Source organism: Liolophura sinensis, chromosome 10 (assembly GCF_032854445.1).
Source record: "Liolophura sinensis isolate JHLJ2023 chromosome 10, CUHK_Ljap_v2, whole genome shotgun sequence".
Taxonomy (NCBI): domain Eukaryota; kingdom Metazoa; phylum Mollusca; class Polyplacophora; order Chitonida; family Chitonidae; genus Liolophura; species Liolophura sinensis.
In genome coordinates this window covers 23287370-23311837 of record NC_088304.1, presented here as the reverse complement: position 1 = coordinate 23311837, position 24468 = coordinate 23287370, and the positions used below count along the sequence as shown (strand labels likewise).

Here is a 24468-nt window from a genome sequence, read left to right as displayed (position 1 = left end):
CGGCCAGTGAACGGGACACGTAAAAAGTGGCTGCATATGACAGTTGGCCACATAAGACAGGTTGTAAAGACCAAGCCAAATCACAACTGAATTAAGTTTCAGGAAATGTACACATGTCGGCCTACATAATAATGTTATACATAATTGTTACAGCATTAATCTGTTCTGCTACATAAATTTCATAGAAATGTAACAATTGTAGTAAAATAATAACTTAATAATTTCAAGTTTTGTGGGGTAGACCTATGGACTTCACGCATTTAACAGGCGATTACAGAAAGAGTTTCAGGTGAGGGCACACATGACAGGAGAACTTTCTTCCTGTCATTGTCAAGCCCTAGAAAGCCATGTGCTAGTTTGGCCTACGTAGGCATAAATGACTATTCTAACAAAGTTTTGGACTGTAAATGGCAGACTGCTGAGATGTTTAATGATATTTGCCATTACTGGTGAGACAACAACAACAACATGTACAAGTGAAGGAAGATCAGTTTCTCCATGTGTCCTGTACAGGCAATATTTCGTCCACGCGAAATGAAAACACAACACCATTTGTGTGCAAAGATAATGGCCAAACAAGCCAGATAATTTGTCAAAGAAACTATTCATGGGAGGAACCACGGGAGGTCAGATTATATCTGATTATATTGGAGTTTGCCCGCTGTTTATGGCATTCATAGCGGGGACCTCAGCATGGAGCTAATCCACTGCCACAGTGCAGGGGTGTCCGGACAATAACCAGCTAGGCCTGATTAAAGAACAATAGACTTCAGTGCTATTGACCAATAATGTTCACACTTCACTTGTTATCACAAAGTGGCAGGTTGTAACTTGTAATCACTACAAAAACTATTGAAGTCGGGTGGTCGCTATTTTGAAAGTCTTGAATGTCCGATGCGGCAATCATCATTACTGTTGAAAGTCTCGGCCGCTCAGGACAGGCTGATAGATAATATGGTGGCAAAATATATTGGCCACTGGATGCGTTGGACAGGTGCCCGTACATTACAGGTCGTTTAACATGGAAAATTGTTTGGTCGCGGCAGAGTGGCCGCTTACAGCAGATGGACGCTGATTACAGGTGGCCGTAGGTACAGGTTTGACTGTATTTGATTGGTGTTTTACGCCGTACTCATATTTCACTTATACGACGATGGCCAGCATTATGGTGGGTGGAAACCGGACTGAGCCCGGGGGAAACCCATGACCAGGGTTTTACCTGGCTGTAATTTTTGTGGGGTCCAATGGACCCCATTCAAAAAAAAAGTGGGGTCCCACATACCATAATGGGGGTCCAATGAATTTTTAATATATAAATGACCTATAAAAGCACATATATATATTAATGACCTTTGTGCTCTGTTTATTTTTTTCAATGTTACAAAGACTTTTTTTTCTCTATCATTAAAGTCAAACTCTCAATTTATGTTATGATTATCACTTATATAGTCACTGAGTGGCCTTGAGTGACAGTCTGACTAACTTGCATGTCAGTGAAAATTTTGGCTGCTCTGGCAAAGTCAAAGTACTCCACACTGCCACCATTCAGTTTGATAAACATCAGCCTGTTTAGACGTTCTGGGGTTATCCGGTTCCTGGATTTGTTCTTGATTGCATTTTGGATGGAAAATCCCCTCTCACATGGGGCAGAGGAAACTGGAAGCACCAATGCAATTTTGCCAAGTAACAGAAAGTCAGGAAATTCTTCATTAAAATCTCTGATCAACACTTCAAATGAAAGCACTTGGTATGACTTAGCTAGGTGTTTGAACTGTAGAAAGCTAGCTTCCATTCTCTCTTTGCTAACAAGCTCTTGGTAAAACACTACTAACACACCAAACTGTTGCACGCCATAATCTAAGAGGTTAAGGTCACTAGGGTATCGCCCTGGGTTGAACAGGACATCAAAACATTCAAGCTTGTCTAACATGTCACTGGGAAACCTGTCATCAAGGTTACTGCTGAGCTTATCCAGGTAGGTATTTCTGATATCATTAAACCTTTGCCTGAGAATGTTATTATCTGTAACATTCACATCATGGTACTTGGCTGCCTCTCCTGTTGTTGGCATCTCACCCAAAGCATTGAGGACTTTCGTAACCTTGCTGGACCCTTTTCTCATGTCAGTCAATGTGTTCTTGGCAGAAGTAACACTGTGTTTGATAGGAGAAAGGTTGACGGCATCTTTCTGGAACGTAAGACTTAGAATTCCAATGGCTGTTAAAATGTCAATGAGGAGGGCTGTGAACAACAGGAACAATGAATTGCCAATAAATTTCGATAGTCCTACTGCTTTCGGTGATTTTTCCGCATCAAGGGAGAGCATAATGGCACAATAACTGTCTAGAATCCTTTTCACAGCAGACTCAATAGAAAGCCAACGAACAGATATGAGTTCCACGATTTGTTAAGAACAGTTTGTATTGTAGTTGTCTTAGCTTATCGTATCTGACAGAAGAATCCCTGTAAAACTGATAGAGTAAGTGGATCATGGCGTGATAGTTCTTGCAATACTCAATCGACTTTCCTGCCTAGGACACAGCTAAATTCAAACGGTGAGCCACGCAGTGGATATGGACAATATTCTTATTTCGACGGCCCAGTTTTGCGCCGAGTCCATTGTGACGATCAGTCATTACAGCCGCTCCGTCAGTTCCTGGCAAATGTTTTTCCTCTCCAAAACTGAGATAATGGCAGTTTCAATACCAGCAGCGGTACCGTCTGTTATACGTTCATTGCCTATAAACGACACGTGCACTTCTCCATTGTCAATGTATCTAACATAAATGGCAATTTTTTTTTCCACTCATACATCACAAGTCTCGTCCAACATTATGCCAATGAAGTCACTTGCCTGTAATTTGTCAAGAATGCTTTCCTCCGCGACTTGTTCTATACACTCCTCCATTTTGGAGACAATTTGCGGCCGTTTTTAGTACTGCTTCACTTTTACACCATTCAAAACTTGCAAGTCCATTAGGTCTCGAAAATTATCAGCGGCAATGTTATTTTTGGCCATCACAAAAACAGTTCTTAGCTGAATCATTTCGCTGTTCATTTTTTCGTCGTACATATTTTGGCTGACTTCGCGAACTTTTTTCATGGCCACATCTGTGTGAGAGCGCATATGTAAACTCTTTACAGCCTCGATGTGTTGTTTAGAATCTTGATGGCGGGACAATGCGCTGAGTTGAAAGTTACAACAGCCCTGGTTTGTTGTGAAGGAATTGTCAAAATTTGCACTTTTACAAGTGTTACATATCATACCCGAGGCCTGGGATTCGGAGTTGGCCCTACTCAACCATGGAAATTTCATTTGCCATTCGGTTTGAAACGATCGAGTGCGAGCCCGTTTAGGTGCCGATACGACGTCTGTGTCAGTGTGTGAAGTTTTTTCAGCTTCAGCCGGCTCAGGTGATTCAGAATCACGCATGATAACAGTGTGGCTAGACTTGGATCCACCGCCGAAAAACTTTGACAACTTGGACTGTTTGCTCATGATTTGCTTTGAATGATAGCACATTTGCTCAGCGGACCGCTTACACTTTACAGCGCGTGCTGTGTGCATTGAAGCAGTGCGTCAATTCATTGATCCCCCTCTAATAGCATACGTCACAATTGTAGGCCACGCGTGCTATTTTTAGCGTTGGATGTTGCTACCGTAGAACACGTGGATTCTGGTTTATGAAAATAACTGGATACATGAATTATTTTAGTGACTAAATCAGCTTCCATGGGCACTTGGATGTGGTTGTAAATTTTGGGGGTTTTTTTTGTTGCGTCCCATGGGACCCCTGCCGATGCATTTTTTGCGTCCAAGTCAAAAAACACGCGTCAGAGACGCGTGTTTTTTGCGTCCGGTAAATCCCTGCCCACAACCATCTGCAGGTTGCTGGCAGACCTTCCCACATACGGCCGGAGAGGAAGCCAGCATGAGCTGGACTAGAACTCACAGCGACCACATTGGTGAGAGGGTCCTGGGTCATTACGCTGTGCTAGTGCGCTAACCTACTGAGCCATGGAGGCCCCCTGGCAAGGTTTGCAAATGTTAGTTGTTGATTTTAATTTATACAACTGCTAAATGGAGCACATTCAGAGCACTGGTTTTAGTGATTCCAGTTGAATAATGTAATCATGGCTCAACACAGGGGTCAAAATGTTCGTTCATTCCAGACATGAGATTTGTCCTCCTTTTGGAGGAATTTGTCATATTTATACAAAAAATACATCAGAAAAATGTTCAGAATTAAATTCAGAAATTTTAAAAACTACAAAATTATGAGTGTGATGTATAGTTTCATCTTTTTCATCCAAGTGTCTGTCTCATCATGACAGAAAAATTAAAAAAAAAATAAATAAAAAGATTTCCCAGGTCAGTATAAAGATGACTTTGTATGATGCAGATGTTCATAATTTCACAAACAAATGACTGACTTTTATTCTTCCACTTTCACTTCGTTTTAGAATGATATAATATGGAATCTGATGCATTTCAGACCATCCTTAATAGTGTTTATTGGGAGTAATACTACTGATATACCCTTTAAAAAAATAGGGTGGGTCATGCGGGAAAAGTTGTCGTTTCAATCTGGCTTATAAAAAATGATAGGGTTTTAAACAAACCTCAGATGCAAGCAATCTTCTCCCAAAAGGAAGCTCGGGTTGTATGGTGTGTAACACTGGCTTTTTACACAGGTGAATGCCCTGTGGGCACGTATGTCCCATAGGCACTCTTGTTTCCTTGATCCATCATGGAACTGGATGCAATGATAGAGCTGGCATTAACCAACAAGTCAGCAAGCAAATAATTAAAAAAAAATCATCTGTCGTCATAATGAGTTAGTACTGAAGAAAAACTGTCTTTGTGTAGGGTGAACCTGCAGCTGCTCTGAGTGGGCGGGCGTCATACAGGGGAGGGGTCAGAGAGCCCCGTCCAGGAGCTGGGGAGCCTGTGAAACCTCCCGTTGAGGAACTAGCTCAGTTGCAAGTAGGAACAAGGGAAGGCAAGGATGTGGGTCGAAGGCAGCGTGATTACCAATACCAGGACCCAAACACACGACCAGCACATATCGAGGACAAGCGAGGTACGTCGATATTGTACTGCATGTAAATGTTGGAGGACACCTAAAGTTGGATGCTAAGGAGAAGAAAATGAGCCAGAAATTTGCAAATCAACTTTATGAAGCCTAATCTGGTCTCAGAAAGGCCCTGCTAGATTCAACATTAACTTTCGCCACACAGAAATTATATTCGCCAAAACTAATGTGGTGAATGGCTAGCTGAAGCCTAACAACTAAGTATATAATCTGAGCCTAAGTAAATAGTTTTTTTTTTTCTTTTTTTGTTTTTTTAATGCAAGGGGCACTTCGAGGGAACGGCATCGTCTGGTAATCGGACGCTGAGAAGGGCTGGATTAGGCCCTATGAAATGCCAAATACAACCATATCAAAAATATCAGCTTCACTAGTGAACTATAACTCTTCAGAACTATCAGTTTTTAGCAGTGGTAAGAGTATTGTAGATTTCTTGGAAGAATAAAAAGCTCCAAAGTAAATGTTTCTTGCAGAGAAAGCCTGTAATGCCACAGTCTAGAATTTTTGAGGAGATGCTTGAGAAATTTTTCAGGCCTGTGCTGGCTAGTTGATGTAAATGGCCCAAGTGCAGAATTTTCATAATTTCAAGAGGTTTAGAAATGATAGTCAATCCATAACAAAACCCATTGAACTGTGTCTGAAAAATTTTGGATTCAGATATCTTGGTCCACTTTAACAAAACTGTGTATAATCAAACTTATCAATATGAAGCGTATTATATAAGAGAAAAGTTATGACGAGTTCATTTATAATGTGTACGGTATTGTGAAAGTGAAACTGCTTGGTGTGCTGCCCTGATTTACGCCAGTCGGTTATTTGATGTATTACAAAAAATGTTGTGTACTATCCCATTTTTTGTCCAGGCACTGCTGGAGCGCCTATTCGCTTGGTGTCCAACTTCTTCACAATTGACCCCAGTGGGACTGGGAAAGGTGCTCCAGTGGATTGGCACCTGTACCAATATCATGTGGCCTACAACCCGGAGATTGACAGCAAGAGACTCAGGTGTGGCCTCCTGTTTCCTCATGAAGAAATACTCGGGAGAACCAGGGCTTTTGATGGAATGATCCTTTTTCTGCCCTTTAAGCTCCAACAAGAGGTAAGATATTCTCTCCGCTACACCCTACCCCACAACCTGTCAAAAAGAAAGGGCTCTATTGAAACATATTTAGAAATGAATCACACCTATTTTTCCTCTGAGGCGTGATGGTTAGTGTGCTAGCACAGCATAATGACCCAGGAGTCTCTCCTCAAAGGGAGTCCCCCTCTACTGGCTCCAGCCATACTTGGGAAGGTCTGTCAGCAACCTGCGGATGGCTATCAACAAATCGCTACCTCGGTGCAGAAAGGTTGTAAGTGAAAAACAAAGGAATTGATATATTCAACTTTTAATGTTCAAACTCACAAAAGAAATATAAATCATTTAAACCAAAAACTAGTTAGGCGTACATACACTTGGGATGCAAACACTTTTTCACTCCTATTGTTACCTGTTAATTTTGCTGTGCCGGTCACGTGATATGGCAGATACACCTTTTCACCACTTATCACATTTCTACATGGCAAAATGTGAATGGTTGTAACTGAGCTTTCAGTCCGCTGTCTGCAAGACACATCAACTCACAAACCAACACACCTATCATTAGTTATGTCACTTCACCTTCACAGTTTTCTTTTGGCCACTTTCTGGGGATGCATAACGTTATTAGACAAACATTTTCGTCTACAGCGGAATGTAACACACAAAAAAACAGAACTGTTAATAAAGTCAAGAATGTCAGTCTGGCCACTTCTTTGGCACTTTCATATCAAGGATGGAGACAAATTAATTCAGTCCTTTCAAAATCTAACTGTTTTTAACTTTCAGCGCTGTCATCTTCCCAAATGTCATCTTCCTCGACGTCCGATTCAGGGAGCCTATCCCTGACACTGGCCCCATGCTGTAGGTTCTCGTAGAACTCGTGATGGACCGACGGAATGTGACCTTCTCTGCACAATTTCATAAGGTCTCGGTGTTTTGCTTCTGCGATCATGGGACGTTCGTTGTATGCACACTGGAGTTGTGCATTTTTGATTTCCTTCACCCGTCCACGGCGTGTTGCTCGATTCACGGTGATGCATCTGAAATTTGAATCGTCCATCTGGTACTTAAAATATATTTGTGATGGTTTGTCTGACCGGTATTGCCACCATTTCACTTTTAACCACATTAAGTTGGTCCCATCATCTGCCATCTTGCGATTAATGAAGCACTCATCTGCCATTGACTTGAAATCAAAGATATCAGGGGTATCCACTTCGACAACTTCATATCTTGGCTGAGTGCGTTTTGCCATTCGCACCGCCCCATACCACTCTGTCGGACTGTATATATCAGAATCTTTGGTAGCTCTCTCAATGGTGGAATGGACAGAATCACCTTCCATTTGGGAATGTCCACTTTCGAAGTATTTATGGTTGATGATATTCAAAGGTAATCTCTGAACAGCAAACAAGCACATTGTGGAGAAGTTGCAGTTACGCTGCTGACCACTGCAGGTATCACTGAAAAAGTTAATCTCTTTAACTGTTGGTGGCAAGTTTTTCATGTACCCATAAACACACGAAGCAATCTCATTTGATCCACGTTTTGCTTGACCTTCATGCCACATGTAACAGTGTGCCGCCCTGGATGCTTGGTCGTACACAGAAAAGTTGTATGTAGACAATTTACGGCTATAGTAAAGGTTTGACACCTTCATCTGAGGTGTCTGTAGAACCTTTTGAAGGTCGAAATTTATTGATCTCACAGTTTCTGGATTTTCAATTGCCCTCTTCTTATCGGTTTCCTTGTGTTCTCTGGCCTGAACTTTTCTAGCTTGGTGTGCCTGATATTCTGTATTCATAGCTTCCTTCTCTGTTAGGGTAGCCTTCTTAAATCGATCACAAAGACTGCATTCATCCTTTTTTGGTTTATGGAACCCCAAATTATATTCACTGTTGAAAATCTCTCTGTATACATGAACCTTTGCCGGTGTGCGGTTTTCCTTTCTGCAATGTTCCTCGTACAGTTCATGCATTTTCTTCACATTAAGACTACTGTCCAGGTACCTGCGCCGTGTCCTCTGTCTGCAGTAATGTGACTCGACGGCAGGGAACGATTCAATGTGAGCTTTTAAAAAAGCCTTGTCCGAATCACTGGTCTTGTTTTTTGGTGTGTTCTTGCCTCTACGATCAGGAGATACAAAACCCTCAGTATTTGCAGCGTTTATGTTGGTTTTGGCATCGAGAGCGTAATAAACTGTTCTTTGGCGTATATCAAGTGTTGCCAAAAAGAATGTTTTGCACACCTGAATGCATTGACCATTCATGGTCAAGTGATACTGGTAGGTCCTTTGTCTTCTGGACTCGCCAGCGGTTGTTGACCTGCTTCGCTCTGTTTTTTTCACATTTCTAACAATATAGTCTCTTTGACGAGTATAATCACCACTGGCCCAGTATGCTTCACAAACCTTCTTACGCGCGTCCTCTGGGATGTTGTCTGTACATTTGTAGTGACATTTGCACTGGAAAGGTTGTGGATGTCTTGCATGTATAACACGTCCCTTTTCATTGATATATTCACGCCCTCTGTTCCTTGCATCCTTTCTTTTATTTCGACTCCAAGCATCCGTCTCTCTCTTCCGTTTTCTTCCCCTAGTTATGTCAGTATGACCTTCCTCTTAAAGGTAAAAAAAACATTAATAACTTGTTAAGTATAGTAAACATTCAAACTTCAGGTCAGTATTTTAGTTTGTCTGTAGAAGTAGAAAGGAGATTTTAAAGGAAGGATGGGAAGGAAGGGGGGGGCTGATTTATTTTTTTTAGTTCATAACACTCTGCCCTCTACACAGAAAAAGGTTTTGTTTTCCATTGATTTTACGCACCGTATATGGTCTTCAGTTAGTATATTTTCTATTTTATTTGTTAAACACTGAACGTTATATGTTATTCTGTTTGCTGGGTTTTGCTTTTTCTAAACAGAAAAAAAGTACATGTAGTATGGTTCTACTATAAACACAGTACTATTTTGCTGTACCAGGCCTACTGAATCTTTTCTTTACTAAGATGACCCCTAATAACTTTCATATTTTCTGACTATATAATTAGGAAATTGACAGTTCAACTGTTTCACTCTTACCATGGTCTCTAGGTTGTTGGTTTTCCGTCGCTGTTTGTGGATCATCATTTGCCGGAAGGTCAGAGTCTAATAGGCCTTCTGAAATGTCGTGCCGCGAAGGGCTGCTCGAGGACAATGGATTAGTCAAGAAATGTGGATCAAGTTGAGAAATGTTGCTGCTGCTTGCTGTGATTTCTTGTTCTGAAAGTATATGAAGAACAATACTCAAATTAACATCTGGTTCCAGGCTATGGAAGAACAAAAACAAAATACACATTTTGTATACAACTCTCTAGAATATCTTTACTTTAGGTTATCTGTCTAGCCTATCTAGGCCTCTGTTTTAAGGTTTCTCTAGAAGTTTTTCGTCTTTATTAAAGTTTTGATTCTGGAAACAAGTCATTTGCCTTTGTTATTTATTTCCATACCAGCCTTCTCAGAATCAAGTGGATTTGGTTGAGCAGAGGTCTCTGACGTCATCCCTTGTGTTTTTCCATCGGAAAGATGTACACTCTGAGTCTCTGTGTCACCCTCCAGGTTATTCACTTCGCCAATCAAGCTCTCCTCATCTGCTTATAAAGTAAAATAGGGTGTGTATCAGTAACAGAAAATCATCCTGTCATAGCACACTTCCCCTTCATTATCTCCTGCCTGAGCCCGATAGTTTATTGTAAGAAAAGTCAAAACCATTATGTTACATTTATTTAAAACATGATATTCTTGGCAAAAATCCCGCCTCTCCTACCCCCGCATACACGGACGCGTCAATTTCTCCCCAAACTTAACTTTTTCTGTGTCATAAAGTGGAAAGTGAACAATTGGATGTAAATCTGCATGCAACACTGGATTACTGAGTGCATAGTTTCCGTCACCAACAGAAGAAGAGTTCATAACCCACCTTCACTGACGCTTTCTGTATCCGATTCACCCTCGTCAGCCTTATATTCGCTGCCAGATGAATCTTCGTCCAACTGTGACAGCACATCAGACAGGTTATAGACCTGCTTTCTATCTCGTTTTGGTCTAGCATTAGCCATGATGTCTAATGGTTCCAGAAATCTGGAAATCCGTGGCACCTTTTCACGCCTCCTTTCTTGAAGAGTTTCCAGTTACAACCTTTCACTCCTGACAGTGCTACACTTACAATCATTCTACACTCAGCGTACCAGAACTTTTCCACTTACAACTATTTTATTATGTGCATTAACGACATAAAATACTGTATTCACTTACAACCTTTTTCCAGTTTATTTGTTGTCATTCAAGGTATCCGAATGTTGATAGAAATCAATTTCTGGGAAATGTAAGTTACAACCTTTCTGCACTGAGGTAGCGAAATATGACGTAAAATTTCAATCAAAGGAATAAAATATAAATAATCTACTTTTTCTTAGGGCCTTCGTGATGGCATGAAGGTAATCGAGGTAACTTGCAGGTGCGTTTAGTTGGCCGTACATGAAATGTGTTGGAGAACAATTTTGCAATCATCACATGTACATTGAAGGACAGGCGGTGTCTCTGGGCTCTCTGGTTTCCACCAACCAAGACCGTGTTCATTAAGTGTAATGTTATTTGAATACATTTAACACTAGACTATCACTCCTGTCTTTATACCTTTGTTTTAGGTGACGGAACTGTACAGTGAGCGGAAGTCTGATGGTGTTAAGGTTCGGATCACTGTTACCCTGACAAATGAACTGCCACCAAAGTCTCCACAGTGCATACACGTCTTCAACATCATCTTCCATAGGTTTGTCACTGTTCTGTCAAATCTCCTTTTGTAAACTGATAGTGCGATCTTTTTATATGTTAGAAAATTCAAGATTTGCCCATTACCAAGGTGGTCATCAAAACGTTGCTTGTAGTGAAGTGAAGCATTTGGAACTAGGAAATTGAAGCCAAGAGATTATTAAAAGCTTTTATATTCTGAAGGTTGGTGAGAACAGACTGGATATGCTTTGTTTTGTTTTTTTCATATGTCGGTTTTTGGGCAGTTGTGGAGATATCACACCTCCTCTCTGAAGACTATGCGCACCTGCATGTAGACCCAATAATTATCTGAACCTGATTCTGCTAGGGAGTGTTAGATCAGATTTTCAGGAGGGGAGTGGGTTGTGGCTGAGGGGTTAAAGGTGCATGTCTGTCATTCACAGGGACATAGGAGGTACAGGTTCATCCTTGACCTTGAAAATGGGAACTTATGCATTTCCCGGCTCTCACTATTTCCAGGGCCTTCGTGACAATAAGTGGTTGTTTGCACAGTCTAATGTTTGTGGAAGACCACATCTATTCCACCAGTATGGTGTGCATATCTGTATGTCACCCATGGGAAACTTTGTCAATAACTTACCAAAGGATAGTGGTTTATGCCAGGCACTTTAGTTTCCTCCATCCTTAATACAGACTGCCGTTTTATAAGTCAAAAATTCTTGTGTATGGCGTTTAACAACAATCATATAAATGAAGCTGTTTTTTCATTTTAATCCTGTGTAAAATTAAGATCGTGAAGTGAAGATTTGTCCTATGATTCAAGCATGGATTGACCAGCCCCAATAGCTCCATTAGTAGGGCGTCCGCTCCGGGAGCGATAGATCAAGGGTCAATCCTGGATCAGGTCATGCCTAAGATCTTAAAAGAGGTAGTTGTAATTTCCTCACTTGGTGTTCTACATGGAGGATATACTGCAACAACTGATTGACCCGTATGAGTATAATGGCTCGGGCGGGGCGGCTTTTTGCCTCTGGTAAGTCGTCTCAATGAAGCAGCACTAGATAAGAGAGGGGTGGAAATCTGTCCTGCAACAAGGAGGCACATTACACACACTCTTAAGGATTCCTTTGTAGTCCTACGACTGAAAAATTGTAAAGTATGACATTACACTCCAAGCGCTCACTTGCTCACTCACTCATTGATTCCAGGATTCTGAATGCCATCAACATGAAGCAGATTGGACGCCACTATTACAACATCGAGAGGAGTGTTGCCATTCCTCAGCACAAGTAAGTACATTTGTAATTATTGCAACAAATTTTTTAGATGATGTGCGCTTGTATGCTGCCTGATTTGGTTCCAATTTAATTTAAAAACATCCCACTTAAAACAGCAATGTTTAATGAATGTCATCTTCAGGTGTATCTCAAAAGTTTGTATGATAAAGTGCTTATAAGCATTCCTGTAAATTATATAGTGGAATTAAAGTTTGATTTATAAGTTATTTTTGTAATCCTTGCTCCACTTTTCAACATTATAACACTCACCTTCATCCTTTACCTGGTGTCATCGTGATGTCACTTGGTGGGATGGCATGTCTAGTGTTTTTAGCATGGCATTTATGTAAGGTAGCACCATAAATATGTCTGCATTGTGTCCAGCATGTTACAAGGACACAACAGCATTGTATGATGTTGAAAGCAATGTTAAACCTAAAACAAAGCAAACTAACATCACTGTATGGACTTATAGACAGGCAGACAGATATACAGACGGACAGGTGATAGACGGTCAAAGAATCAGCATGGCTGTGATGGTTTGCATTTGTCCGCAGATTACAGGTGATGCCTGGGTTCATCACCTCCATCTTGCAGTACGAGTCACGAGTGATGCTGTGTGCAGACATTGCTCACAAGATCCTAAGAAGTGACACTGTGCTGGACATGATGTATGAGATTTGGAACCGGCAGCAGCGCGACTTCGAAAACGTCTGCGCAAAGAAGTTCATTGGAGAGATCATACTCACAAGGTTTGTGCGAAGTAGCGCAGCTCCAAATGATCGGTTACCCACTGGTTCTTAAAATTCTTGAAAGCTCTAGAATTTTGATCAAAAGATTTCAAGACCTTAAAAGACCTGTTTATTTTTGGATAAATGCATAAATGTACATGTATTTGATTTTTCAGTGTTGAATATCAATGTTGCATTAATGTTTGAAACTGATTGATAAATAAGCTATGGAAATAGTATTCATTGGTATAGACATGAAAGTACCTAAACTGAATGGTACTTGGATATGCTGGAAAATGTAGGAAATTAGGCCCTTTTAAGTTGCTGTAAAACATTTTCTGTCACAACCCTGACATTTGCACAGGTATGTTTTGAGGCCAGTGTAACTTTTGCTTGGCAAGGTGACTTAAACATGCACTGGGGCCTGATCATAGATTTAGGAAGAATTTGATGTCTCATTGCTAGCGCAGCGTAATGACACAGGAGCCTCTCACCAATGCGGCCACTGTTGTATAAGTGAAATATTCTTGAGTATGGCGTAAAACACAATCAAATCAATCATTTCCAATTTTTCTCCTATTTTCCTTTTTCTCTCCCATCTTAATTTTGTCAGATCATGTGACACTCCCCAAGCTAAGACGTGTGAATAGAGAGAAAAGTTAGCATTGACCACGCCTATGTTTATACTTACACATAAAATCCTCTAGAAATATGCCTTCTGCTAAATGCTACACATTTTGATGAAAGTAAATCTTAGAACAATTTGAGGGGCCTTTGTGGCTCAAGTGGTTAGCGCGCTAGCGCAGCGTAATGACCCAGGAGTCTCTCGCCAATGCAGTCGCTGTGTTCAAGTCCAGCTCATGCTGGCTTCCTCTCCGGCCAAAAGTGGGAAGGTCTGTCAGCCACCTGCAGATGGTTGTGGGGCTCTGCTCTGTTTTCACCCACCATAATGCTGGCCGCCGTCGTATAAGTGAAATATTCTTGAGTATGGCGTAAAACACCAATCAAATAAATAAATAAATAAATAGATAAATAAATAAATAGAACAATTTGATCACGTTTCCCGTTGTTCAGCTGAAGGGCCCTTAGATCTGGAAGGAAAGTGGTGCTATGGACCATTGACGTTTTATAGTTAAGCTGGGTCGTTGGGTGAAGACATTAGAGACTGTTCTATCTGTATGTTTACTGGAATAAGAGCTACAGGATTGAACATTGTTTCCCTGTGAAATTGTTTTGGCAACGATTCTGCTCAGTGTAATGGTCTGGACTGTTGTCTTGCATACAGCTGTAGCTCACAGTCATTACCCTATAAAAAGGTGATTTAATCCTAAAGCGAGGTTGGGTATGAAATTTGAATTGTGCAAATTAAGAGAAAAGTCTTTAGAGAACATTTTTGGTACATGTTGTATGGCAACAGTTTTTATGTCATTGGAACTTTCTTGATAATGTATGTTCTTGTGTAGGTACAACAATAAGACGTACCGTGTGGACGACATAGAGTGGGAAAAGCACCCCACGGACACCTTCAAGATGAGAGATGGAACCGATATTACCTACGTGGACTACTACCAAAAGGTATATAAAAAAAAAATGAACTACTAAATCTCAAATTGAGAGTGAATTGTAGAAAGCTTAAAAAAAAAAAAAAAGAATCAAGGAATTCCTTCCATCATGGTGTTTGCGTTCAGCCATTTATTTACACCTAGCAGTAACTGAACTATTGATGACTTATCCACATTTTCTTTGATAATCAGTCTTTTAAATTAGATTTAAAGTGTTTACTTTTTCATATGAATAATTTAGTCAGAATCCTAGAGAAGGATAATGTAGGTTGATTGTCTGTGTACCTTGTGCATGTATAATGCCAGAGGTGTAGTAAAATGCAACAGCGAAGCAAAGTGTCAATAAGAAATAATAAAACGAGTATCAATAACATAAAGCAATGTTAAAGAGGTTATGAGACTCATACTTCTGTGCTTTGACGCTGAGAATTAACATGTTTTAAATAAGGTTCATCATATCAGTAAACTTATCACTTAAGTAGCCCCAAGTGAGATCAGATTGTACAAAGTAAATACCTCTATCACATTGCTGTATATTAAACGTATAAATTAAAGCCTGAATGAGATATTCTGATTGGATAACAGGCCCACGAGATAAAAGTCCAGGATATGGATCAGCCTCTTCTAGTTAGCCGTCCAAGCAAGCGTGACATCAAGGTGGGTCGGACAGAAGTTCTCTATCTTCTGCCCGAGCTCTGCACGCTGACTGGGCTCTCCGATGATGTGAGGGCAGATTTCTCAGTGATGCGAGATGTTGCTGTTCACACGCGCATCCCACCTGAGGGCCGACAGAGGACTCTGCAGGGATTCATCAATACTATTAACAAGTGAGTGTGGATCATGGATCGTTAAACAAAGCTGGCAGGTTGTACAGGATGTTCAGTGACGTAAAAGTTATCCTCCAGCAACTGTTCTTATCGAATGGCGTTCAATAGAAATTTATTGTGTAGATAAACAACTTCATTTTGAACACCTGGCCAAGGTGGTTAGCATACCAGCCATAGGGTTAGCCACTTGGACAGGTGAAATAGAAAATTGGTGCACTTTTGGTGCACATTGGAGAGATAATAGAAAATTAAATCTGGACACCTTGCTATAACAATATGGCTCCAAAAAGGGATGTTTGGACACCCTTTTTCACCTTTCTGGCTTACCCCCTGATGGTAATGCAGCGCAATGACCCAGGAACCAGCACGTGCCAGCTTCCTCTTCAGTCGTATGTGGTAGACTCTGTCAGCAACCCGTGGATCGTTGTGGGTTCCCCTGCGCAGTGCCCGGTTTTCACTCATCATACAGACCCCTAGCTAGGATTTGGTGAAGGCATGGGGGAAGGGCCTCCCAGCCAAATGAGCCGGGCGTTCGGGGCCCTGTGGCCCCCGTCTGCTGGAAAACTTACATTGCCGGAAATGCTTTCGTCGTGTCGAAAGGGTAAATTTACATCTAACAGTGATTAATTTTATGTTTACACGCTTCACCGAGCAGAAATACCGAAATGCCATCTGATGGTGGAATTATCCAAAAATCATAAAACAAAAACTTTTTCATTTTTTAGTGCAAAATTGTATTTCTGCTGTTGCCTGCTGGGGACCAAGCGGTGATCACGGTTGCAGTAGCAAGGGCTGTATGTGGTAGCGAATGAGTTAATAAGCACTGGCTTGGCAAGGTCACAAAATTTGAGTGTATGCGCAGACATTTGCGCTGCCAGCAGACTCCGGAACTTCGGCAACCATGCCTCAGGCACTCAAGATGTCTTAACTAACAGGTTTTCGATTTGAAAGTAACTTGTGGGAATTGGAGGCGAAAATTAACTACACGTATGTACGAGATCATATGCCGATGGAATTATAGTGCATAGCGTTGTTTTATTCGACAGAAAATTAAAAATACTGCACAAAGGCCATATTTAAGCATAGCGCTTGGTACTGCGGTTTCCGAGAGGCATAGCGGAGCGCCACTCGATAAAATGCTAGCTAGGGCTCTGTCATAATGCTGACAGTCGTGGTATAAGCAAACCTGCCTACTTGTATGATTTTGTCATATGCTGTACGCCAAACATGTTGAAAATACTACCGTACACCAAAGAAGTATAAAATACGCTTAGGCGCCAAACACGAAAGAGAAAAGATTCAAAAGTCTGATTCACTTTTTATTTTTATAATAAAAGTCTGTTTTTAGTATCAGATCCACTAGGTTGGCCTTCACAGCGAGGATTTTGTAGGAAACCCTTAACTTGCGATTAATATACCTTAAATGTAGCGCGTAAAGGGTTTCCAAATGGTGACCCGTTTATTATGTCAACCCTTGTTGTTGAGCACGCTTTTTCCAGCAAAATGCCTGACGATTAAATGCCTGGCTGTAATGTGCACAAAGAAAGCGAACATAAAAGCACAAATTCATTTACAGTGAGAAATTTTTGAACAATCATCCCGTAATTCACAGAATTATGGCATCACAACTGGAAAATCCACATCATCATATGATGAGTATAGGTCCCCTGGAACAGCTGTCGTACTCAATCAGTTCAAGATTGCTTGTGTCACGAATATTGTGATGTGTGATATTTGTTTGTGAATATATGTGATATTTGTTGAAAAATCTGCAATTTTTTCTTCTTCACAGCATAATAAACATACTGTCAATGACCCAAACTAACACACTAAACGTGTCTCTTGTTTCCCTCTTTTTTGGGAATTCCTTTGTTTTAGTGACATAAATAAAAGGTTACCATAATTAAAACTTTTTGGCAATGGCGTCAAATAAGTAAATTCTTGACATACTCTGTGGACTTCCTTTAAAATGCCCGTGAAATACTTTTGTCAAATATTAATGCCATATCTATATTGGAGAAATTTTTATGCAACGGGATGTTTTTAGAGTGTGTCTGTTTTTGAGAGAGGATTTCTAAATGCTTTCAGTAAAAATAAAACTTCCTGGTCCTGGAAAATTTTGAAAAATTAGCCAGGTCCTTGAAAATTACGTAAAAAAAAAAAAAGCAAGAATTCTGACAGCATATTTCCCTAATATTGCTTCCTTGTACTTGTAGTACTATGGTAGAATCTGCAGTATAATTTTTTTTCATATTTTCAGCTCATTGGAAATCTGCTTTTCATCATTAAAATTAATTTCTCATTTAAAGAAATTTTTCAGTTTTGTGTTTTAGAAATATGGAATACATATTTAGTGGAAAGTATTATCCAACTTCCTAACCAGGGAGATGTAGATGACCCAGGAATAAGTCTTATCGTTTTAGCTGGTTGTATTGGGGAAGTTACTACTGAGGCCTTGAAGTTAAAAAGTCCTTGAAAATTCAGGTAAAATATCTGCTCAAGCCCTTGGAAAGGGAAGGGAAAAGTGTACGAAGCCTAATTTGGATTGTGATTGTGTTTTCTTTCAGTAACCCCGAGGTGCAGAAAGAAATGCGGGGCTGGAACCTGGAGTTCAGCAGCGATTTACTCAAGCTCACCGGACGAGTGTTGCCTGCGGAGAAGATTCATCAGAGAGAAAAGGATGTAAGTACGGGCTGTGGTGGTGTCTGGGTCGTTACCGGTAGATCTGAGGGTCAAACTCAGATCGCGTCATACCTTCCTAAACGAATTAAACATTGGTATTCCTGGCACCACCTCGTTTGGCACAACCTCCTTTGGCACCACCTCGTTTGGCGAAACCTCCTTTGGCACCACCTCCTTTGGCACAACCTCCTTTGGCACTCACCTTATAAGGTATAGAACAGGTGCTGGTTGGTCCAGTGGCAGTGTAATGTGATGGTCAAGGCATTATTTTGAGAGAAATCTGCAACAATGGGGGAAAAAACTGGAGTGTCCATTCTATTTGATATACTGTCTATGCAGTCTCGGCCTGATCCACCAAATGCCTCCCACCATAGGGCTGGTTGCCGTCATATAACTGAAGTATTCTTAAAGGAGAAGAAAACATGCCAAAATCAGATGAAAGAGCGTCAAAACTTGTTTGCAAATATGATCTGTAATATTGTTTTGGGTTTAATATTTTTTTCCAAGAGAAAAGGGTATTTGAAAATATTTTTGTAAGGTGGGTATTTGGGACCAACTTTTGATATTTATCATTGCATAATAATGTTCTAAATATTAAAGGATGGGATGCTTGTCTAATAAATTTTCTCTTTTCTCCTTAAGGAAAAATCGGAAAAAATATTATTATAAGACCACATTTAGGAATAACTTTTCACACTCTTTCATCTGAACTTTGACATTTCTAGGTTTTCTCTACCTTTAGTAAGGAGTGAAACTCCATTCAAATAAATCCTTTTGGTCACCCCCCGGTCATTGTTTCAGATACCTTACAAGGCTGTTGAGGCTGACTGGTCCCGTGGCATGCGGGGCCTAAAACTGCAGTCAGTGGTCCACCTCGACAACTGGATTGTCTTATGCACCCGACGGGACGAGGGAATCGTCAACGACTTCATAAGCACATTGCAGAGGGTGTCTGGACCAATGGGGGTTAATGTGAAGACACCAATAAAGTAAGTTTTGTGATAACAGCCAAGCCACAAGAGTGATCATAGGTGGAGTTGATTTTATAATTACGTGCTGACTTGCTGTGACTATCAGGCCCTGCACCAGTGAGGCAGCATACTCTAAATGATCTCCTGCTGACTTTTAAGTCAGGAAGGAGGTCGGGGTACCAAATCAAAATCTGCATTTGAGTTTTCTCTTCCCATAAACCTATTTGAGCTCTGACTTTGTTAAACGCCTGTCACGGGAATAATATTAAACCAAACTACAATGGCAGCAGATCTCTTTAGCTCCTGTACTACTCTGCAGTCTAATTTGACGGGTACAGAAGCAGAGCTGATTAGCGCAGTTGTCAGACACATAGATGACCAGTAACAAATTTAAGATGTCCCCATAGCATAAGAAAGCCCCTTCCCTCTAGACCAATACCAATATTCTTGCACCTTTAAGATAACTCATCCACCATGCCAACAGTTATCATGTTTTTCCCTGAAAACTAATATAAATACAAAAAACTATGTTTGAGGTGTGACCAAACAGGTGGGTTTTGGTCTTGTGGTTAAAAGTGCTTGCCTTTCATCCACGGGGACATATAAGGTGTGTATTCAATATTATCATGTATGTGTAGATTCCTCCATTGTCACTTATTATGAGGCCTTGGTGACATGAAATGGTTGATACTATCCAACACTTGTGTGACTGTTGAAGCAACACAACTTGCCCTCCACCAATATGCTGTGTATATCTGTACATCGCAAGGGGTGAAGTTTGCCAGTAACTTGCCCAAGGTCCATGATTCTCCCGTTTCCTCGCTTATGTTCAGACTGCCCTTGTATAAGTTAAAATTACCAAATAAACAAATAATTCAAAATGTGTTTGATTTTTAGATTGCAGCTTCCTGATGATCGCAATGAGACGTACACGCGATGTCTACGGGAACAAGTGACGCCCACTACACAACTAGCTCTCTGTGTACTGCCCACCAACAGGAAGGACAGATACGATGCCATCAAGAAACTGTGCTGTTGTGAAGTTCCAGGTACTTACTATACTGCATTACATTAGTGTGTAAATACAACAGCAGAATATTTCATCATTCAATTTTTCATACATGACGCCCAAGTTAGAAGAGCGCTGAAAATCCTTAGATTAGACACAGAAATCCCACAAAAATACAGATCCGTAACACAACTGTTTCTGAACGCTCAATATAACTGATTTTAAAACCTCCTTTCATGTTTTGAAACTTTCTCTTGTTTCAAGGTGTTTAATTCAGCAAAATTTCTAGTATTAAAAGACTATTTCAGCATGTTGCTTGCAGGAATTAAAATTGCAGACAGGCTTGAATGGACAAGTTAACCTTGATAACATTTATATCTCATTTTAAGCCACAATTCCGTAGAAAAGTCACTTATTAGAGGCTTTTTCAGGTATCGTGTGTAATAAAGAATCTTTTCATGTGGATGAGATGCGTGTCATATTTATGATCACCTGCATGTCGATTGGTTAGAATTATTGTTGAAAAGACATGCTTGTTCTTACTTCTGAAAGTGCCCAGCCAGGTTGTGGTAGCCAGGACCATTTCAAAGAAGCAGATGTTGATGAGCGTCTCCACTAAGATTGCTATTCAGCTCAACTGTAAGCTGGGAGGAGAGGCCTGGGCCTGTGAAATTCCGGTATATAACTTGCATTAAATAGACACACAAATTTAAATTGTTGTTTTTAGGGGGAAAATGAATCTTTTTCTAATGTCGTTGGAGAGAATAAAAATGAAAATAAAACGTTAAAGCATCCAGTGGGGGTAATTGGGCGAGATCCCGCTTCTTGTGGTTGAAAAGTTACCTTGTGTTGTGTCAGTCACTGTCATGTAACAAGGGAGGTAATTCAGAGCAGTCCTATTGGCTGGAGTGAGACACTGGATAAATGAGCCAGCGAAGACCCTTTTCACAAGTGAAACATTACATTCCCCCGGTCTCTGTCAGGTTTCCTCCCACCTTTATTCTGGCTGCTGTCGTATAAGTTAAATATTCTTGAGTATAGCATAAGATGCCGATCTAATCAATAGAATCTGTTATTCAACACCTTTGCCGGGATCCACACCTCTAGTCTTTTACCACTTCTGGTATTCTAGTGTCTATATAGTTCATGATAATGGGGGGGGGGGGGGGGGAAGGAATGTACTGGATTTGAACCCTAGACTGCTAGGCTTCACTTACAGTTGGCCAAGTATTGAAGACTGGTGTAGAGATTAAGCGGCTTTGGTCTTCTGCTGATAGCCAAGGACATTGTTGCAGAGCTGATGCTCGTTCCCACAGTAAACTGCACTGAAGGGTTTCGTGCAGTGTAGCATGAAGCTCCAGTATTATACATATAGGACGGTTTTGTCAAATTTTTTGTTGGTGTTTGGTCATAACATAACAATACGAAGTGCAAAAATAATTCTTTTAATGATTTTATGCAGCTTTAAAAATTGACCTACTTTTGAGCTCATTGGTCAGTTTTGGCCTTATTTGCATACCAAACTAATTGTCTTTTTACAATATGCATAGGGCAATCCACCTGAAAACTGTAAGCAAAAAGTTAGAGGTTTAGCAGTTTTTGAGAAGATTCTTTTAGCTTACCAGTAAAATTCAGAATGACAGCTAAATCATGTGACTGGTAAAACAACACAGACCGTCAAAAGTTGCTTCATATGTTCTTCATTAAGAATCCAGAGTTGGGTTTTGTGACCTTTACTAGTTTTCGAGATATTGCAATTTTGCAAGTTGCCTAAGAATAATAATAATAATAATCCAAATGATTTCCAGAGGTGTCCTGCAAGGATACGGGTGTGGACCCCTAATAAACAAACATGAAACATTACCTAAGGCTGTAGCCTTGGTTCATTGAATCGAAGTCCGGAGTCTTGTATGCATTGTATGACACTGTTATCTGGGATCTTTTTACAGTTGAAAGGGTTAATGGTCATGGGCATTGACTGTTACCATGACTCTGCCTCCAAAGGTCGCTCAGTGGCCGGGGTAATTGCCAGCACAAACCAGACGCTGACACGCTTCTACTCACGCTGCACATTTCAGCACCAGATGCAGGAGCTGATCGATGGGCTGAAAGTGTGTGTCACAGGTGGGTATTGGCAATAAGCAGGAATTACAGCTGCAGCTTCAAGTGCACACTATTAGGAGGCATTTTCATGAAAAATTGAACTCTATAAGTGAAAGTAAAAAAACAGTTTTGGATTTGGCTTAGAAGTGAAAAATGACATATTGTAAGACATACTTGAAGATACATATTTCAGTGTTTAGTTCTTTGAAGGAGTTTTTTTGCCGAGTTCACTTATGCACAAACTACTGAAAAGGAAAAAAAAAAAAAAAAAAAACGTGTGATCCATGAATAACTCCCAGCAAGCTTGTGAAGCCCTGAAACTGGCCAATCCAACCTATGTAGTTCTATCTCCAAAATCAGATCAAAAATGTGCATAAATTGCACTGAAAGTTGCTCTTTTATATGCGAAAATGTTGCGGAATTAGGATAAAAGCTGTAAGAAAGTCGTTCCTTATGAAATATTCAGTGCCTATATATATGCCCTAGACTTGGTTCATTTCTTCACTGGCAGCTTCGCTTAAGAAATACAATGAGATTAATGGCTCCCTGCCGGATAGGATTGTGATCTACCGTGATGGTGTGGGTGATGGACAGGTGCCTGCAGTACTGGAACATGAAGTACCTCAGATAGAGAAGTGCTTCCAGACCTTGGGGCAAGACTATCGGTAAGTGGAATAGTTGTCCTCATGCCCGGGGTCATTCCAAACAGATTTGGGGCGCTTTGAATGTTTCTTAAAGGTGAACTGTCTTAGGTTAATTCTCACTTTACCTACCTGAATGTTATACCTGTGATATGAGGGGGAAAAAATATGGGAAAAAAAATGCATTTGGTGAGTTGTTTTACTTGTAGAAATTAAAAATGTAATTAACACCAAAAATTCTGAGAAAAAAAAACTCAACATTGCTTGTTGGCCCTTGAATGGCGCTAGTGTGCCAAATATACAGGACTTGACAGTGGTACACCAGTTTAGAGGCACGATGTGGGCTACCTTGGATTTGATCCACGTTTTTTTGACAGCAAAACTGCTTTTGTGACCAGGAATGTTGAAAATATAGGTACTGCTTCCGGTTTCAACCGTAAGATTTTTTTTTACTTTTCATTCCAGTTTGGAATCCAATACATTCCCTATTTTAGCCTGTAAGCCGAGTCAAATGACCTGTGACAACTTCAGATGTTGTTGCTGGTTGCTCTACATTCCGAAGGACACATTTTCATCCCACCTTCCAGTGAAAGGGATGTTACTTTGGGTCTATCTGCAACTTTGTGTGTCGTCTGGTCTTGATAAAAGTTTTAGATTTTTTGCTGTGGTGTTGGAATCGAGTTTGAAAACCAAGTTTTTGCCTACTTAATGTGGGATATACATTAGCATGTTTCTTCTAATTTCAGACCTAAGGTGGCAGTTATCGTTGTGAAGAAGAGAATCAACACACGTCTGTTTGCTCTGGGGAATCAAGGACTGTCTAACCCTCCACCTGGCACAGTTGTTGACACGGAAGTCACCAACCCCAGGGCGTAAGATTCAGCAACATTTTTAACAAATAAGAGGAAGGAGGGGGGGGGGGGGGAAGTGGTGTAGTCAAAGGTCGTGAGAAAAGGAAACAAAATGTGAGCTAAGCATCAGTTCAAAGACCACTTAAAACTGTATCCCCAGACACAGTATTTAATGTTCAAAAACAGAACGGCGCAATGAGTCAGGAGCATCCTACCAATGCGGTCACTGTGAGTTCAAGTCCAGTTCATGCTGGCTTCCTCTCCTGCCCTACGTGTGAAAGTCTGCCAGCAACCTGAGAATGGTCGTGGGTTTCCCATGGGCTCTACACGGTTTCCTCACACCATAATACTGCCCACCATCGTACAAGTGAAATATTCTTAAGTATGGTGTAAAATTAAAAAAAAATAATGTTGAGATAAACAGGTATACAGTGTAGCCTCGTTTTAAGATGCCTCAATATAGCGTGCAATCGGATATCACAAGCCCAAATCTTGACCGCCGAAACTTTAAATTTTGGTGTACTGCCATGTGAGAACAGCCAAAACTGCAAACGGATCAAGATTTTTTTAGCAAGAAATATGTGTAAATAATTCATCATTTGCTTCATTTCCTCAGTGTTATTTGATATTTTAGGCTTAAACTTTTGAATACTATGCGAGTATAAGCAAAAAGAAATGAATTTTTCTATGAATAATGGAAGAGGTTGTAGCTGGTTGTATTTTATTTGCAAGTGAGTTGATTCCAAATGCCGTGGTTGTTGTGGCAGCATTACTTCTGTGTATGTGTGGCTTCGTCAGTAATGGAGGACACATTTTGCTCACCGTGACATGCATATCTCATGAAGGGATTAATGTTTGTACACTTTCAGTAAA

The 24468-nt window shown here is 40.5% G+C and overlaps 2 protein-coding genes across 2 annotated transcripts in view; one reads left to right on the top strand and one right to left on the bottom strand.

The window, feature by feature from the left end:
• LOC135476221 (piwi-like protein 1) overlaps nt 1–24468 on the top strand; it is a 30579-nt gene that overhangs the window by 2578 nt on the left and 3533 nt on the right. The window contains exons 3-17 of the mRNA XM_064756164.1: nt 2698–2723; nt 4871–5084; nt 5957–6192; nt 10857–10981; nt 12150–12230; nt 12776–12970; nt 14413–14524; nt 15097–15338; nt 17906–18020; nt 18822–19009; nt 19889–20040; nt 20553–20677; nt 21950–22124; nt 22615–22768; nt 23491–23616. Coding sequence (XP_064612234.1) covers nt 2698–2723; nt 4871–5084; nt 5957–6192; nt 10857–10981; nt 12150–12230; nt 12776–12970; nt 14413–14524; nt 15097–15338; nt 17906–18020; nt 18822–19009; nt 19889–20040; nt 20553–20677; nt 21950–22124; nt 22615–22768; nt 23491–23616 — 2266 coding nt within the window. The remainder of the gene's footprint in view (nt 1–2697; nt 2724–4870; nt 5085–5956; nt 6193–10856; nt 10982–12149; nt 12231–12775; nt 12971–14412; nt 14525–15096; nt 15339–17905; nt 18021–18821; nt 19010–19888; nt 20041–20552; nt 20678–21949; nt 22125–22614; nt 22769–23490; nt 23617–24468) is intronic.
• On the bottom strand, nt 1178–2377 carry LOC135476220 (uncharacterized protein C17orf113-like; the record flags this gene model as incomplete). Its single annotated transcript, XM_064756163.1, has 1 exon — nt 1178–2377. A coding segment is annotated over one exon (936 nt), but the record flags the coding sequence as incomplete, so codon positions are not given.